The following is a 19961-nucleotide window of genomic DNA, read 5'->3' as shown; positions in this document are numbered from 1 at the left end:
TTTTGAAAGTTCAATAACATATCTGGGCCACATAATTTCGGAAAGGGGACTCGAAAAGACCAAAGACAAAATACAGGCTATAACTGACGCACCAGCTCCGAGAAATATTTCCGAGGTCAGAAGCTGGCTGGGTCTGGTGAACTACTATGGGAGATTTTTGCAGAATCTATCCTCTAAATTGAACCCGTTACACAATCTACTACAAAAGGACCAGGATTTCCGATGGAGTCAAGAATGTGAGAAGGTGTTCAGGAGCATCAAATCTGAAATAACTTTGGATGTTGTTCTTTGTGCGTACAATCCAAAATTACCTCTATCATTGGCGACCGATGCGAGTCCATATGGTTTAGGGGCTGGCTATCCCACACATTCCCAGATGGACAGGAACGACCAACCGCTTACGCCTCGCGATCTCTGTCAAACTAAAAAAAAAATTAAAGCCAAATTGACAAAGAGGCGACTTCAATATTCTGGGCGTTAAAAAGATTTTTTCGTTATTGCTATGGCCGGAAGTTCACACTAATCACCGATCATAAACCATTAGTTGCTATTTTTAGCTTTAGCAAAAGTTTACCAAGTATGGTGGCCACTCGTATGCTGCATTATGCACAGTTTCTGCAAGGCTTCACTTGAAATTGTGTATCGAGCGACGGGGGACCACGGCAATGCAGATGCGCTTTCTCGTTTGCCCCTACAGTTGGATGAACCTAAAGATGATGACAACGTAACCTACTACCAAATGAAGCAAATAGACGTTGTTCCTGTTACCCAAAAACGAGTTCCTGAGGAGACATGTAGAGATCCAGCTCTAAAGGAGGTGTATAACAACTTAGTGCTGGGAAAAAAATTAGACACAGCTGGATTCGAAGGTAAAGATAATTAATTCTCACTAACAAATGGTACAATTCTCAGGAACAATCGGGTGGTGATTCCTCAGACACTGAGGGAACTTATACTGGCAGAATTACATACTGCTCACGTGGGGATTGTTAAGATGAAAGCATTGGCACGAAGCTATGTGTGGTGGCCACACATTGACACTGACATCGAGGACTTAGCCCAGAAATGCATGGCCTGCAGAAGCGTTAAAAAATCATCGAAAAGGCTTCAACATCCATGGGAATATCCATCAACCCCATGGCAAAGGGAACACGTTGATTTTGCGGGACCGTTTTTTGAAAAATATTTTTTGATTGTGGTCGATGCACATTCTAAGTGGCCAGAAATTTTTCAAATGAATAGCATGAAAGCAGCAAGGACAATCGAAGTGTTACGTGACCTGTTTGCCCAATATGGTCTACCCTTGACATTGGTCAGTGACAATGGGCCTACTTTTACCTCGGGGGAGTTTAAGAGATTCTTAAAAGAAAATGGTATCAATCATAAGTTCACTGCTCCATACCATCCAGCCACTAATGGTCAAGCTGAACGGTTTGTGCAAAATATGAAAGTGGCTCTCCGAAAAATGATTAACGACCCAGGTAACATTGCTTATAAGCTTTCGAACTATCTTATGCGTTACAGAAAGACACCAAACTCTACAACCGGAGTGGCACCCTGTACATTATTTCTCCAGCGAGATATACGCATCAGATTGGATTTGATCCGGCCAAACACCATCGATAACGTAAAGGAGAAACTACACGGGCCATATCCAAGTGGTGTGCAATATTACCCGGGAGATAAGGTTCAAGTAAGAGAGTATTCTAGCAAGGACAAAAAGTGGGAGTTTGGGAAAATAGTACGTCAAGACGGACTTTTCCATTATTTCATTGATGTTCACGGGAAGCTATGGAGAAGGCATGTGGTCCAGATTCAGAAGTGTAACGTGTATGAAAAACAAGCACCGAAGGATCCAGAGGTGCAGCTTTCAAACTCTGCTCCTATGCTTAGCCCCACATGCGGTGGTCCTACAACAAATTCGCCGATACAAACATCTGGTGATGAGTTTCAGTCACCTGTGGCGCAATCACCTAAGCCCAATAAATCCTGGAGTGAAGGAGTTGTTCAACCATCACCATCAATCTCGAAGGAAGCAGATAATTTTGACAAAGACACTGAAGTAGCACTCACGGTTTGAAGAAGCAGTCGCGTTAAGAAGCCTGTAGAGCGGTTGGGTTACTAAACAATTAAGAGGGGAGGACTGTTGTGTATTTACCAACCCTGAACTCAGCAACCTATAATAACACTTACGCACCCTGGAGAGTTATTTGCGATGAAAATGATAGACTTCCTTCTGTCAAAAATATCTTGTCGTTTCTTTCTCTTTTGCGATAACCTCCAAACCTTCAGGTCATAATTTTACTATACTTAAGAAAGGCAAGAACTTAACAGTGTCGTTTTGTTAAAACAAAAATTTCATCTGTGCTTAACTGATTAATTTTTGAAACAAGGCATTAGATTCGTTTATGGATTTAGGATCAAGTGCGGATCCTAAGCGCATATTTAAATTTAGTTGCTCCTTGAAAGTAGTTTTTTTCCTAATTTGATTAAATATCAAACTTTGAAAATCTTAAGGTAGCCATTTGTAACATCTTTAAACATATTCTGTAAAAATAAAAAGGTTAGGACGTTTTTGATGGAATACAAATAGATTATATTTTTCATTAAGAATACGATAATTTTAAAGGCAATGAAACAGACTTTTCATGACAACCGCATTTTGAACTTTTTCATAAACTGAAGGAATTTAGTTTAAAAGTATAAGAATGCTTTCATAAACAAAAAGTTATCAAACTATTTAGAACATTTTTTGTTATCACTGTTTAGCATTAAAAATTGTTAATATTTACTAATTTCACATTAATACTCATTGTTTATTTCGAAGAATAGTCAATTGTTTTTTTAGGTCAGAAAATAAAATTTGCGTTTGTAAAAAAAAATCATTGTATGGTAGGTGCAATGTTATGTCTTCACGAAACTATTTCACCAGAACAAAAGTTTAATTACAAAATTTAGTTTCTTCAAAGCAAATTTTCGACTACCTAGAAGCTTTGAGCTAGCGTTAAAGGCTTTATGGTCAACAAAGTTTGATATTCTCAACTCTCAAACCATAAACAATAACCATCGTAGTTTCGAATTGGTTTTCATTTATCGGTTATTGATAAGCTAGGACCAATCTATAGTTGGTTTCAATGAATACAATCCTTATATTGAAGTCTAAAAAGACTGTATCCTTTTATACAAGCCTGTTGGATTGTTGAACGATCCATTATCGTTAATGGGAAATTTTAAATAATAAAATGAAAAATAAAATAAAAGTTGATTTTGACAGGTCTGGTGACATAAACCCTTCAATTGCTTTCCTCTAAAAAAACCGTAAACTTCAAATCAAATGGCGTTTTTCTTTTTAGTTCAGAGCAGACCTCGAACTGTCAAACAAATAATTTTATTTCTTTCTGAGCTCTGATCGTTCAGAGCTTCAAAATCGTGTTTCTTTTTTAGTTCTGAACATGTTCAGAGGGGCTCTGTGAGCACCTTGCCTGGCTAGCTCGTCAGCCCGTTCATTCCCCACGATACCACTATGGCCCGGAACCCAGATCAGGGTGACACCGAGATTAATATTATGGCTCGCAAGCTCATCGCTACATTGCTGGACCAATTTATATGAGGATATGGCCGAGTTAATGGCTTTGACAGCTGCCTGACTGTCTGTAAAGATAGCCGCATTCCGGTTTTGGTTTGGGTTTTGTTTAAGTATCTTACATGCCTCCCTTATTGCCAGCAGTTCAGCCTGAAAAACGCTAGCAAAGTCAGGGAGCCTAAAGGATTTGGCTACATTTAGGGTCTCAGAAAAGATCCCAGAACCAACTCCGCACTACATCTTTGAGCCGTCAGTAAAGATGGTTGTGTCGAAACCTATCGACACGATGTCATCCTCCCAATCTTCTCTGGATGAGAAAATAACCTTGAAACCCTTACTAAGGCTCAAAGTAGGAGTGCAGTAGTCAGTGTCTACCGACATAATATCTTAGGGAATCAATTTCGTTGTGTTGCTGTGACCTTAAGGTTTTTACAACCAGGTGTTCAATTCCTTCAGCTTAATAGCGCTGCAGGAAACTATGTATTTGATAAAAAGGTCGATTGGTAGAAGATCCAAAATAACGTTTAAGGCGTCCGTTGGGCAAGTACGCATGGCCCCTGTTGTGCCCACGCAAGCTGTTCTCTGAACCTTCTTTAGCTTGAGCTCCGAACATACTCTGCACAGAACTCTTCTCTACTTCTACTCTACACTATTCGCTCAGACTCAGAAAAACGCCAAAAGGAAAATCAAAATGATTTGGTCTAAAGTTCAAAATAATTGAATCAAAGCTGTGCAACTTTTAAAAATCGATTTCACAATTTAAAATCAAAGATGTAACACAATATTTTAAAATAGGTTTTGAATTTCATTTAGATACAATTTACTTTTAATTAATAAATTCCAACCAAAATAAAATAATTCGTATTTGATTTAAATGCATTATGTTTTGATTTAACAGAATTTCGCGTTCACTTCAAATGGAGTTCTCTTTTTAATCAAATGTTTTTCAACTTCATAATACTTAAGTAGTTGTTATTAAATCTTAAAGCAGAAGGAAGAATGGAGTTGAAAGAGATTCAAATATTATGCCTTCCGTTTTCCTAATCTAAAAAAATTTCAAATGGTAGACATGTGTATTCACAAATGTTCACAGGTTTTTCTCAAGACCCACCTCTGTCTATCAACTCCTACTCTCACCTCCCCGTGGTGTACATCGGGTGCCTAGTACCTCAACTGGAGATTGGGTTCCAACCCCAGTGGAGAGTTGTTGGGGGCAGCAAACGAAAGAGGGGGGATAGGTGTTTCCACTAAGGCACTTCTCCTTATCCATACGGCAGCGGAGGAATTCCCGAGATGGATTCAACGGTGGCGTCTACAGTTCCAGTAAGGTTGGACTACTTAGTGAACACCTTAGACTTTTTCGGAGCCTAGGAATATATAAGGAGCGGTTTATCCGGCTCCCCTTTCTTGGAGCTATACTAAGGATTTGGCCCTCCAGGTTGGGGGTTCTGCCATCGGAGTGACTTCCTGGCCACGTAAAATCATTATTGTTGCGAGGCACCAACAAGCTTCGGATACGGACGGATTTATTATTGACAACATACGCAAACGAATTAAGGACAACGAATTTCGGATATGCACGTGGAATGTTAGATCTCTTAACAGACCACGTGCAGCCGAAAAATTACCGGAGGCCCTAGACCGCTATAAATCAGATATCACCGCCATCCAGGAAATACGATGGGATGGGCCCATGAAAAACTGCGATATTTACTATGGTGACTGCTACCACGAAAACAAACAGCGCTTATTTGGATGCGGCTTCGTCATTGGAGCCAGACTTAGGCAACAAGTCTTAAGCTATAGGTGCATCAACGAGTGCCTCATGACCATCCGCGTCCATGTTAAATTTGGCAACATTAGCCTGATATGCACGCACGCCCCCACAGATGACAACACCAAAGATATATTCTTCGAGCTCTTAAAGAACACATATGAGCAATGTCCTAGCTACGATATAAAAACTGTCCTGGGCGATTTTAATGCCAAACTAGCAAGTGAAGACATCCTTGGTGGAATAATCGGGAAAAACAGCCTGCACGACAACACTTCCAACAACGGATTCAGGCTCATAGATTTTGCTGCGGGGCGAAACATCATGACAACCAGTACGCGTTTTCCACACCTCAACATTCACAAAGGAACTTGGAGATCTCAAGATCAATCTACCGTCAACCATTGACCATATTGCGATCGACGCCAGACACGTTTCCAGCATCATGGACGTCCGAACTTTCCGAGGAGCTAACATCGATTAGGACCACTACTTTGTTGTAGCCAAGGTAACACTTCGGGTTTCCAGACCCAAGGCAAAATAGGAAGGTGCTGGGAGAAGGTACAACGTCGAAAGGCTACAATCGCCAGAGATCGCCAAATCCTTTTCTGACCGAGTTTCAAGTAATCTCTCTCGAAGTTCTCTGCCCCCAAAACAATGTATCGATAACCAGTGGCAAATGCAGCCACATAAAAGGACGAGAGCTGCTCATGAGCTCTATGAGCAAAATATGCGAGAGGAACGCCGACTTCTCAGAAGGAAAAAGAGAGGGCAAGAGAAGTGTGCGGTTGAAGGTGTTAAGAGATTTAAAAGCAGGAATGAAGTTCGAAAGTTTTATGAAAAGGTGAAGCGAAATTCACACTTACATAAACCTAGAACCGAAGGATGCAAAGACGAAAGTGGAAACATCATAGTGGAACCGCAGTCAATGCTGAGGGTATGGAAGGACCACTTCTGCAGACTGTATAACGGCGACGACGAACCGAAACCCGGTGTCAGGCAGGATGATCCATTCAACATAGACGACGAAAGCCAACAATCCTGTCCTCCCGAAGTAAGGATTGCCATATCTAAGTTGAATTCTAATAAAGCCGATGGAGTGGATGGCTTCACATTACGGCAGATCCTGGAGAAAACCCAAGAACACAAAATCAACACTTACCATCTTTTCATCGATTTCAAGGCCGTATTTGACAGCATTCAGAGGGACGAGCTGTACAGAGCCATGTCTAGTTTTGGCATCCCTGCCAAACTCGCCCGTTTGTGCAGGATCCAGGCTCCATAGAGGTTGGAAACAACTTAATAGAACCGCGGATCCAAGGGTTAAGACAAGGTGATCCGCTGTCATGCGATTTTTTTCAACATCGTACTTGAAAGAATAGTGTAGAGCTCACACGTCAACACCAGGGGCACTATCTTTCAAAAGTTTGTCCTATTACTAGCATGTACGAGATGCTGTCGTCAAGAAAGGACAAACAACACCGACGTCTTGGTTAAAACTTCACCATCGACAGACGTTAATTTCAGATAGTAAAGGACTTCGTTTACCTAGGCTCCGCTGTAAACGCAGAAAACAACTCGTAGACTTAGAAAGAAGGGTGAAAGTCTTACGACTAAGATGGCTGGGTCACTTAGAGTGCATGGAAACCAGTGCTCCGGCCCGGAGAGTCTTCGAATCCACCCCTACAAGACAGCGCAGCAGAGGAAGACCGCAGATCAGGTGGCGCGCACAAGTGGAAAGTGACCTTACCCAACTTGGAGCGCGAAACTGGAGACATCAAGCTAGGGACCGAGCTAAATGGAGAAGTTTGTTGATTGAGGCCCTAGTTCACACAGGACTGTAGGACTTAAGTAAGTAAGTATCTAAAAAAAACAAAATAATTTAACGTCTACATTTTTAAAATAAGTTTGTATCTCTGCGGAGTTTTTGAGAAGAATGCTTATATCAACTAAAGTACTCGTATGTTTCTATATAAACCAAAGAATTTTGAATTTGAATCAAACTATAATTTTTTTTTTTTTTTTATCCCATGGAAATCTTCAAAAGACACTCGGTAAGAATCGGTACCGAGTAGTGTGAGACTCTTACTGCACTAAAACCACCGGTGAATCAGGACCAATCTATGAAAGATCGACAAATGATTTTTATTTCTTAATTTTTAAATCGCATTGGTAGCTTTTAGCCCATCAGCTCATGAGGCTTGGTTCTTCTTAATCTCCGAACATTGTCTCGTACATTTAATACGGTCTACATTTTAGAGTTAGTATGGCTTTGCAGTCGCTGATTGTGTGATACAGCGTGTTTCTTAACCACTTCTGTAACCATTTCAATTTGAAGGTCACGATGTAGATCGCTATTTCTTATATACCAAGGGGCATTTATTATTCCACGAAGGACCTTGCTTTGGAATTTTTGGATGGGTTCAGCATTTGTTTTCTTTGTACAGCCCCATAGTTGGATGTCATATGTCCAAACGGGTTTCAATACTTGCTTATATAACATAAGTTTGTTCTGGATAGATAGGTCAGAGTTCTTTCCTATTAACCAGTACATTTTTCTGTACTTCAAGTTTAGTTCTTCTCTTTTCTTTTTGATGTGATCTTTCCATTTAAGCTTTGCATCCAAATTCATTCCAAGGTATTTGGCGCTATTGGAGTAAGTTACTTCTGTACTGTTTATAAAAATTGGAATATTGTTTATGTTTTTGTTTGTAAAGTTTATATGCGTCGATTTTGTTTCGTTTAATTTGATACGCCATTTGTGCGTCCAATCACTAACTTTATCGACTGCATTTTGCAATTTTTGTGTAGCCTTCGTAACGGATTTATCTGGCACCAATATTGCAGTATCATCAGCAAAGGTGGCCATGATAGCGTTGATGTCCACTGGAATATCCCTTGTATATAACAGATACAGGGTTGGTCCTAGGACTCTTCCTTGTGGTACACCGGCTTCAATTTTCTTAAGTTCCGAGTAATGTTGGTCGTACCGTACTCTAAAGAGTCGGTTTGTAACGTAGGATTTCAGTATTTCATAGTACTGCCTGGGGAAGTCCCTATGCAGTTTGTACTCAAGTCCCAAGTGCCAAACCTTGTCAAAAGCTTGAGCAACATCTAAGAATACAGACGAGCATACTTGTTTTTCTTCAAGTGCCTTTTCCACAACATCCGTAATTCGATGCACTTGGTCTATCGTGGAATGTTTATTTCTAAATCCAAACTGATGGCTCGGAATTAGTCTTCTTTCTTCAATTATTTTGCTAAGAATTTTCAGTAGCAGTTTTTCAAAAACTTTTGCCATGATTGGTATAAGTGATATTGGTCTGTAAGATGTAACTTCTGTTGGTGGCTTACCTTGTTTAGGTATAACAATGACTTCTGCAATTTTCCAATGATGTGGCACATATCTTAGTTTAAGGCATGCGTTTATTATAAATTGGAGTTTCTTGAAGGCTATAAGAGGCATTTCTTTCAGAACCTGAGCAGTTATAAGATCGTAATCTGGTGATTTTTTGTTTGACAACTTATGTTGACACATGCTTCTTACTTCTTTGAGCGTGACAAAAGGTATTTCACATTCGTAGTTTCTGTCAACAAACTGTAAGGGATCTGTAGCTGTGCTTGCTGGAAATGGCTTGAAAACATTAGCGAGATGTTCAGCGAAGAGATCAGCCTTTTGTTTCGGGTTTCCGATCCATTTACCATCTTGAGATTTTATCGGAGGGAAACTATAAAAATGAAATCAAAAACAGCTTAATTTGAATGACTTTTTCATTTCCCGAGGGTCTTTTTCTCTAAGTGTTCATTGTTTTCAATAATTTTATATTAAGACATTTTGCCAAAAATCCCTACTTATATACCTAACATTAAATCAGCTTTTCTTATTCAATTGTTGGACTTGCATTTTCAAGAGAAAAACTATGATAGGTAAATCTTATTATGTTAAGCGTACTATTCCATACCTCCCCGTTATATTAGGTGTAGGTCTTAATAGACGTTATTTAAATAACCCTCATAAAATTCATAAAATATTCTTTGAGCAAATGAAAGCTGTTTTTATTTGTAAGAAGCTTATACTTATCTGTATGGTCAGTGGGTAAAGGTCGGTAGTTGGAAGTCGGTAGTCGGTACATCATCAAACAATCAAAGCCGAGCTTACATTATAAAATTATGTATTTCATACCAAAAACATATAAAGCAAAAACCACTTAAGTCCTCCCCTTATAATGAGTGTGTTCCTTCAAATACTAATTAATTTTACAAGTACCTTAAACATACTCGTACCTTCACTGTATTAATTGCCCACCTCTCTGCATTAGAATCAAAAAGTAGGAACGTACCTTAAGCCCGCCTTTTTTGTGCCAAAAAATAAAAATCACACAAAACCTCTACTTTCCCCTCCTATAACTTAGATATGATGGAAGAATATTTCGCATTATATTCTTTATTTTTTTGTTTTTATTTAGCACTTTGAATGTTACATAAAACGAAATGAATAAAATTACTTTAAATTGATTGCCTGTGATGATCACCGTTGTCACTTAGAGGGATTTTTAATTGGGTGGAATAAGGAATATGGAACTTGTCTCCTTCTGTGCGTCCTCGTCCTACATATCCTTCCCCATCTTCCGCATACACATCATCCAGCAGAAAGGATATGTTGGCCTAATGGAATGCAAATAAAGTTAAATAAAAAGGCAACCTAAAACGAGGGATAAAATTATGTCAAGACCATAGAATCAGAGAAAAACGTCGAGTACGTTCATATCCTCTTATATTCATTATATTTTTCCTACCGTGTCACACCACCCTGCCCACCACTCCCACCGCCCTCTTCGCTGGCATCGTTCTACAACAAAATGATTTGCAGGTTTCATTTCCATGGAAATAGAATAAATTTGACGAAAATGTTTGCAATTAACAATAATGGAATTTAACATATTATACATAGTTCCAAGGGCTAGTCCGAATTATTTCACATCAGGACCAGGATTACAAAAATTTTGTTATCCTCCAAGGGTTTGAAAACATAGCTATGCGAGAGCGAGACTACACCAGGACGAGGAGGGTTTTGAAAGTGAATTGCACCTTCCTGACATGCAAATAGAATTTTGAAACCTGAATCTTTTATAACATTGAATTTCCATTAGGTGTTTGAATTCACTTGTCCATGATGATGATGATGATGAGAAGAACTTTGGTGTAAAATGCAAATGTATATAAAAACATCCATTTTCCTCACCCTGTTCTTTCCAATGTAAATAAAATGATGGTATCTCTGATGTCTCTAAGTGTAGGATGATTGGGGTGGGAATAGAATTTTGTTTCTATGCTTTTTTGTGAAGCAAAGCGAGAAGTTTTGTTCTTCAATAGACAAATTTCGATACTTCCAACAATCGTCGAAATTAACACTTCAATGGACTGCAACAAGGTTAACATACAAAAAGTGTTGAATAGTTTTCTTACTTTCTTTCATTCTTTCTTCAAGACTTACGCTCGAGTTCGTCGTGGAATTCTTTCGATTTCAGTTTCAGAATATTTGCTTCATTTCACTCTTTAGAGTGGATGATGGTGTTCTTAGAGACAAAGTCAGTAAGGCAAAGAAAATTGACATTTTCGCTTGACTTTTCAGATTTCTTAAAGTTGCAAAAATATTATAATGGGGATTTGTTCTTTTTTATATTATTTGCATTACTAGGTTTAAGGGTCATGACAATAGGTTCATATAATTGAATTGAAAAAACTGATAGAACAATAGAATAAAACTTTTGTTTTTGAAAACAAAATTTCAAAAAAATATTATTCCCTTAGAAAACTATTCGTTTATTTTATTACCTTTTTTACTTTCCTAAAATGTATGAATTTTTAATTTAATTAAAATGTATCCTTTGTTCTTGAGAAGACGGATGTAAGGCTGTATCATACCACAAAAGAATCTGTTTGAAATATACAAACCAAACCGCATTTAAAAATGAAGGGGTTTTCCAATAATAGTTTTCATATTAAATGGACCACTTTTTAATTAGCTGTCACTTTTGAAGTTGTCATATTTCAACTTTTAATAAAAACATAACGTCGTTAAGATGGAGCTACTATCCGGGAAAGACTTTAGGCTCAATGAACATTCGTCTTCAGCCAGCTTCTTCTTCTATTTCAAACGTCGAACTTGTCGAGTTGTAGAAGCTGAGTATGGTCAATGATACTCGAGAATTTTCTCCAGATGAGTCCTGAAACTATAGGACGTTCTTGTCCCTCTATGCCTTTCCAAAATCATCACCCCTTCCAACATAAACATAAGGCATACAAGCCAACGCTTATGTCACGAACTCCCATCCCACCTCCCACTTTGTAATGGTGAAAAAGCTAGACAGCGCTCCTTTCTTCGGTGCTCCTTCCCACCCTGTTTACCGATCCTAATCATTTCCCTACATATCAGAATGATGTTCTTAACATCCTTACCCTATCTTTCACTTTCTAAACACCTCTTATTTTATTGGGCTTGATCTAAAGTGTTAAACAAGTGCCGATGATCAGACTAGCTAGGGTGCAATTCAAAAAATAGATCAGTCTCTAATGGAGTATACGGATATCTGGCGACCTCCAGATTAACTAGTCTTATCTGTATAATGCGAATCTGCACAGACGGACCTCTTCTTCTTCGGAACTCGTGGGACCAAATATTAGCAATAAAAAGGAAAAAAATGATGAGACCAGTATCTCTTCAAGAACTAGCGGCAGTTAGGCGCCGAAGCCTGTTAAAGTATCTCCTGCGGACAACACAGAGAAGGGAGCAGTGGCAATCCATGGACCCTCTTCGGCTGTAGGGAGCAACGAGAATAGAAAGGTTGCGATGCCTAATTCCAGTAGTGGCAGGGTTGTGAAGAATGGTAAGTAAGTAAGTAAGTAACAAATTCATTTATTTATATTCTTATATATACAGATTTACAAGTTAATGAATTGATAAGCTATGGCTTAGCCGTCAGCCTGGTTAGCAAATTTTATAAATAAATTACATGTTTTGTTAATTCACATTTTTCAATCTTAAATTGGTATACAAATCAAACATATTCCGTCATTAGTAAGAATCTATACTTAAATATGGCTTTTAAAAAGTTGCTTAAGGTCTTCCAATCACATTCGTTCAAAATTTATAGTGTTTCTTGCATGGTTAATGTATTTTTACCAAAAAACACTAGCCTCTGTTGGTAAAATATTGGACATACACTTATGAAGTGATAACAATCCTCCTTTGATTTTAAATTGCATAACGTACAAAATTGATTGAAGCTGCCGTTATAGGGTCTAGCATTTAAACTTATAAGTTCACATCTTGCTTTAAAAATTAAAGAAATGTCCTTGTAGCTAAGTCCATCATGGAAGTAGTTTCGTTGGTTTAGGTTATAGTTGAGCTGAGAGTATAGTACTCTACTATCTGATTCGCGAGCTTTATTAATAAAGGATTCTCGAACTATGTCTTCATTCTTCTGTATAATCCTGTAAAGTTGGTCCTTTAAGTTGTTTAAATTGTTGAGATCTATATACAGTATCTCTCCACAAGTATTACCGATATCTTGCCATTCTTTCATCCACCAATCTTTATTCCTCAGTTCGTACAAAAGCATTTTTTTCGATAGTCTATTCTCCTGGTATGTTAAAGTTTTAATAATATAATCAGCCTGTGCCTTGAGTGTGCTCGTGAGAAGTTTGGGTATTCCGGTTTCTAAATACATTGCATGAATCGGTGTATTTTGCGGTAAGTTGAAGAGTTTTCTCAAAAAATTCCTTTGAAATTTTTCGATCACTTCGTACTCATCTGCACCCCAGACCTGAGAAGCGTAGCAGAGAGTTGATTTCACAACAGCATCAAATATTTTATATTTGGCTGAAAGGATTATTCTGTCGTTTGAAAAAACATTTTTCCATGATAAATTCAACAAGCTTTGAGAGGTGCTGGCTTTTTCCATAAGGTGTTTGTCGAAATTTAGAGTTGAATTTAGCTTTACATCTAAATATTTAATTTCTTTGGATATTTCTAAAAGATTTCCATTGAAGTACCATCTATTTCCGCTAAGGTTTCGTGAGAATCGTGAGAAGATCATTATTTTTGACTTGTCTGTATTAATAGATAAACCCCACCTATCACAGTAATCTGCTAAGCGATTTATCATCAACTGTAGGTTTTCTGGTGATTCGGACAACAGGACAAGGTCATCAGCGTACAGTAGCACATTTATAACAGAATCAGAGATTCTTATTCCTCCAGGTAAGGCTTCCTCTATGTCATTTATGAACAGCGAAAACAACAAGGCACTAAGTGGACAACCTTGTTTTACTCCGGTACATGTTTCGAACCATTCTGAAAATATCTTCCCATCCCAGACTGCTGCATTAGTTCCAGTATACATTGCTTTAATTACTTTCAAAAACCTCGAAGATAGACCCAATTGTGAAAGTTTATAGAAGAGCGCGCTTCTGTTTACAAGGTCAAAAGCCGCTTTGAAGTCCACAAAGAAAGAATATACTTTTTTGTTCCTTGCTTGAAAAGCTTTTACGATTGATGAAAGAGTGAAGATCTGGTCTATTGTTGAAAAGTTTTTTCTAAATCCGGCTTGGAGATCCGACAGAATGTTTTTTCTTTCGACCCATTTTTCAAGTCTCTCTACTAGTATACCGCAGAATATTTTTGTTAACACATTCAAAAACGATATACCTCGGTAATTTTCAGCGATGTCTAAGGGACCCTTTTTGTGAATTGGATAAATTACCGTCTTCTTGAAAGAGGAGGGGATGTCAGCATTTGAAAAGATTTTGTTGAAGAGTTCCCTTATTTTTTCAATGCATGTGTGAGGAGAATTTATATAGAACTCATACGGAATACCATCTTCACCTGGTGCTTTTCCATTTTTCGCTTTTTCCAGTACAGCTTTTATTTCTTCTATTGTTATCTCACCATCTAACGTTTCATCAAGAACATAAGGTTCCGCATAGCAGTTATATTGGCTTGGGTTATTGCCTAGAAGTCCTTTAAAGTGTGCAGCCAGACTTTCTGTAGATAACCCTGTGCCAATTTTATGAGTAATTCCGTTAATTTCTCTAGCTATCTTCCAGAATTCTTTCGAGTTTTTGGTTTGACCTAGTGAAAGTGCTTGCTGGTTTTCATATTCGATTTTCTTCTTGTGACATATATCTTTGTAAAGAGCATTTGCTTCATGGTACCAGTTTGTCAAACCATAATTTCGCGAATTTCGTGCAATTTTCAAAAGAGAAAAGGATTTTTGGCGCGCTTTCCAACATTCCTTATCGAACCATTTTTGTTTATACTTTGGACAAGTGCTGTTTAAAATTTTATTTGATGTCGAGCATCTAATATAACCTATTAGTTGGTTTGATAGTTCTTCTGTAGATTCTATTAGCATACCGTTGTTTGTAATTAAACTATCTAGATTGTGTTGAAATAGAACAGCTTCTTCATTTTTCCATTTAAGTCGTGGTGGCAGATTTATATTTGTGAACTGGCAATTAGGAACATTTCTAAATTCTACTACAATAGGCATATGATCTGAATATATTTTGTACTGTACTTCAAACTTTTTTATTCGATCAATCCATTCATTGTTTACGGCACAGTAGTCGATGACAGATTTCCCCTGTCCTCCTATGAAAGTGTAGTCTCCTTCATTGTCACCATCAGTACAACCATTTAAAATAATAGAATCATACATCTGTAGCATCTCAAGCATATCAGATCCATTTTTATTGCAAATATTGTCTCTTGATTTACGATTGGAATGAGAGATCGACGAATTTGTTATATCTTTAACTGAAGTAATTTGTGAGTCACTGACCCTTGCATTCCAATCACCAATTAGTAAAATGCTTTTATTTGATAAGAGCTGCATTGCGTTGCTTAAATTTTCAAAATCTTGTGTCCATCTGTTACAATTTATATAGCAGGGTAAAATGCACATATTAGAATAGTCAAGGAGTTTTACTATCGTGATTCCTTCAAGTTCATCAAACTCGAACGTATTTAATAATGTAGTTTTTATACCGAAAAGATTTCCTCCACTAGCACGACCTTTAACAGAATTTTTAATTGCTTCTCCCCATATAAGCTTAAAGCCAGTAAAATAATTTTTAAATTTACATATATTATCTTTTGTGACATGTGTTTCGAATAAAAAGAATATTTCAAAGTTTTTAACATAACTAAAGAAATCTACAAATAAGAGTTTATTGTTTAGACCTGAAATATTGTAAGCTAAGATTTTATAAGATATAAATTTAATTTGGCTGACGGCATCTAAATTTCAATTTTTCATAAATCTACTACAATTCGGTTTTTCATGTGCCATCCCTGGTGTATCTGCTACATCTGATCTACTCCATCCACTTTGACGTTTACTTGACATTGCTGTCATTCCATCACTGACATTTTCAAAGTTTAGATCGCCAAACATATTTTGTAATTCAGCTTCTCCGCTTTTGTTTTTATATTTTAAGATGTTATTGTTATCTAAATAAAATATTTTATATCCGATTAATAAAGTGTTGTTTTTAATCAAGACAGCTTCTGTTGGTTTTTTTGTTTTGATCGCCTTGCGATAGCCAAGAAGTATCCTGCGTTTTAGTTGTGATTGTTTACTTAGATCGCGTTGGATGTATGCACCTGTGCCTTTCAACTTAGAGGCATTTCTTAACATTTGTGTTGCAATTTCGTTTGATCCTGTGTTGAGTTTTAGTTTGATCATGTTGTTGTTTTCGCTTAATTTTCTCGCCTGTGGCATTTGTGGTGATTGGTTGTCCAACAAGAGCTTGGAAATGTCTTGAACTCGATCTTGGGGCTCACTACCATCCTTTGGGATCGTGAAAATGATGTTTTTGCCTTTAATTTCGCGACTTTGTAGCTCCAGTTCATCTTCAAGCAATCTACAGCGGTTTTCAAAGTGTTGAACCCTATCCGCCAACTCTAGATTCTGCTGCCGGAGATGACTCAACTCTTTGTTTATGTTGTTGATATCATCTTTTGTTGCCAAGTTGATAACGGCTAAAGTAAGCTCTTTGTGAAGTGATTCATTGATTATAGATTTAATATGTTGGAAATCCGATTGTGAAATAGACATTGTTTTGTTATATTTAAAAACCTTCGATGTTCTGTTGTTTTTAGAGAGTGGGTGTATATTTCCTTCGGGCGAAGTTTGGCCAACTTTTCTTTTGTTGCCAGTCATGTGACAAAAAGTACGGCTTTCGAATTATTTTTTTGGCTTAAAAGCTAATTACCTGGTTTTAATTTTTAACTTTTCCAGTGTCTTTAGGTAAATAATCACTAATCACAGAGCATGTACCACTTTTAGCATTTATTATAAAGTTTTAAATATTTAAAATTGAAAATTAGCAAGAGCAATACGTAAAGTGAACTTATTCAAATTAGAGCAGAGTTGCCAGAGTTGAAGAATGGTTACAATGGTCCAAGGTTAAGCAGTGCTGACAGCATATACTTGGTCTTGATCTTATTGCCCCCTAAACCTTTCTTCTTCACTTCAGTCGCAATGCTCAAAAACACCCACTGATATCACGCTTTAATCTTCCAATTATTTCAATATCATCGTGGTGTCCGATTAATTGGATGGACCTTTAAAAGATTTTGCCTCTAGCGTTGACGGTATAGTGCTTCACAATTCTTTCAGAACGATGTTGAAGAAGTCGCATGACGATTTAAAGTTCCTGGGTAATGTGAACATTTCCTAGTCTGAATCCAAAATGATAGGGACCTATCTCGACCAGGAATTGCTTCAATTTTTGACCTTATACGACAGAAAGGGTCTTATACATGATGTTCAGTGTATTCTGTCTGTCTTCTAACCATATTTCGCTTAGTGCATATTTACGACACCAATTCATAGCCTGCTGCTTTGAATAATTCAGCAGCGATGTCGTCAGCTCCAGCAGCTTTTTTGGGCGTCAGTTTCCATGTACTTATCTTCACTTCGTCAAGATCGGGTATTCGGAATTGTTCTCCTGCGTCGCCTAGGTTGAGTGGTTCTATATCTCCCTTACAGTGAAATCCGGTTCGTCATCACCGTTATATAATTTGGAAAAGTGGTCTTTCCATATTCTCAACATCGACTGCGGTTCTACTTCGATGTTCCCCTAATCGTCTTTATAGGCTTCGGTTCGTGACTGGTACCCTTGGGAGGTTTTTTACCTTTTGGTAAAATTTACGAACCTCACTCCTGTGACATCCCTCTATCTCTTCGATCGCATGCTTCTCTTGCTCCCACTTTGAATTTAAGAAGGCGGTGTTCCTCCCCCTTTTTCTGCTCGAAGAGCTCACGAGCAGCTCTGCTCCTTCTGTGAAGTGCCGTTTTGTATGTCTGTTGCTAAGCTGAGTGGAATTTAAAGCACTCGTCGTCAAACCAGAGAGTGGGCTGTGATGGTCGTGTGAAACAAAGCACATGAGAGGCGGGATCTATGATGGATGACAATGTGGCCACTGGTTTTCAATGCTTAATGCAGCATATAATCCATCTAATGTCGAATCTTCTCACAGTTCTTCTTTATTTAGAATTGGATGGGGTTATCCGTAGCCGTACCTTGGCTACAACGAGGTAGCAGTGCGAGTCAATGTTGGCCCCTGGGAATTTTCGGACATCCTGTATGCTGGAGAAGTGTGGTGCGTTGATCGCAATGTGGTCAATCTGGTTTAAAGTTCATTGATTTCCATGTTCCTTGTGGATATCAAGATGTGTGAAATGCGTACTAGCAACCAGGCAGTCTCACCCCGTAGCGAAATCGATCAGCCTCAATCCGTTATCGGAGGTGGTGTTGTGCAGGCTTTATCTCTTGGCGTTAAAATCTGCTAAGACAATTTGAATCTCGAAGCCAGGGAACTGCTTATATGTAAAAGGTGATTTTGTTGAGGTTAGGATTTTCATGCATTAGTATTTGACAGATCATGCGGGATTTCAGACATGGTGTCAAAGAGAAAGATGCTCAGTATGCTTCGACATTTCATCATGAATAGACTTACTAACGAGCAACGCTTGCAAATCATTGAATTTTATTACCAAAATCAGTGTTCGGTTCGAAATGTGTTTCGCGCTTTACGTCCGATTTATGGTCTACATAATCGACCAAGTGAGCAAACAATTAATGCGATTGTGACCAAGTTTCGCACTCAGTTTACTTTATTGGATATTAAACCAACCACACGAATGCGTACAGTGCGTACAGAAGAGAATATTGCGTCTGTTTCTGAGAGTGTTGCTGAAGACCGTGAAATGTCGATTCGTCGCCGTTCGCAGCAATTGGGTTTGTGTTATTCGAACACATGGAAGATTTTACGCAAAGATCTTGGTGTAAAACCGTATAAAATACAGCTCGTGCAAGAACTGAAGCCGAACGATCTGCCACAACGTCGAATTTTCAGTGAATGGGCCCTAGAAAAGTTGGCAGAAAATCCGCTTTTTTATCGACAAATTTTGTTCAGCGATGAGGCTCATTTCTGGTTGAATGGCTACGTAAATAAGCAAAATTGCCGCATTTGGAGTGAAGAGCAACCAGAAGCCGTTCAAGAACTGCGCATGCAGTTATCGTTCAATGCTAACAAACTTTTTGTTGCCAAAAATGGAAGAACTGAACTTGGTTGACATGTGGTTTCAACAAGATGGCGCTACATGCCACACAGCTCGCGATTCTATGGCCTTTTTGAGGGAAAACTTCGGAGAACAATTCATCTCAAGGAATGGACCGGTAAGTTGGCCACCAAGATCATGCGATTTGACGCCTTTAGACTATTTTTTGTGGGGCTACGTCAAGTCTAAAGTCTACACAAATAAGCCTGCAACTATTCCAGCTTTGGAAGACAACATTTCCGAAGAAATTCGGGCTATTTCGGCCGAAATGCTCGAAAAAGTTACCCAAAATTGGACTTTCCGAATGGACCACCTAAGACGCAGCCGCGGTCAATATTTAAATGAAATTATCTTCAAAAAGTAAATGTCATGGACCAATCTAACGTTTCAAATAAAGAATCGATGAGATTTTGCAAATTGTATGCCTTTTTTTTTTAAAGTTCTCAAGCTCTTAAAAAATCACCGTTTACACCGAAAAAAAAACGTTGGTGATATCAATCAATATTCTTGGTTAATTTGGCGTCAACCAAGAATCATTCTTGATTTCACCATGATTGCGTGATTAATTCTTTTATCAAAACTTTACAATGAACGGTGTTGATTTCGTAATCGAAGCATCACCCCTAATAGTTTTTTGATAATATTTGTGCTACACTGACTATTTTCGTACTCAAACGATCATGGATGTTGTATTTCTGAAAAATTATTTTTGAGTATGTCCGTGATGAATAAACAACTCTTGTGATAGTTTAACCATGTACGTTGTTGAATGAATATGTTTATTTAGAAACACGTTCATAGTCAAATGACAATGTTCAGGCTTGAACTATAATGTTTCCGTTATTCGTTAATTATGTTTATTGTACACCTACTACGACGGTGATTGCTTAACAATGCTTATTTCATTGTTAAACGACAATGTTCAGGCTTAAACTATAATGGTTCCATTATTCTTTAACTACGTTCCACT

General features: G+C 38.0%; 1 protein-coding gene across 1 annotated transcript; it reads left to right on the top strand.

The window, feature by feature from the left end:
- Positions 1–604: 604 nt before the first annotated feature.
- On the top strand, positions 605–2080 carry LOC129939441 (uncharacterized protein K02A2.6-like). Its single transcript, XM_056047458.1, has 2 exons — positions 605–819; positions 913–2080. The coding sequence occupies exons 1-2, from the start codon at positions 605–607 to the stop codon at positions 2078–2080; spliced, it is 1383 nt and encodes a 460-aa protein (XP_055903433.1).
- The last annotated feature ends 17881 nt before the right edge of the window (positions 2081–19961 follow it).

Source organism: Eupeodes corollae, chromosome 1 (assembly GCF_945859685.1).
Source record: "Eupeodes corollae chromosome 1, idEupCoro1.1, whole genome shotgun sequence".
Taxonomy (NCBI): Eukaryota; Metazoa; Arthropoda; class Insecta; order Diptera; family Syrphidae; genus Eupeodes; species Eupeodes corollae.
This window is presented reverse-complemented; position numbering and strand designations above follow the sequence as displayed.

Excerpts from the sequence above, each read along its gene's own strand:
- LOC129939441 (XM_056047458.1), top strand. The coding sequence starts at position 605 with ATGCACAGTTTCTGCAAGGCTTCACTTGAAATTGTGTATCGAGCGACG. Across the intron at positions 820-912 it reads GATCCAGCTCTAAAGGAGGT|GAACAATCGGGTGGTGATTC; the intron begins GTATAACAACTT and ends TACAATTCTCAG.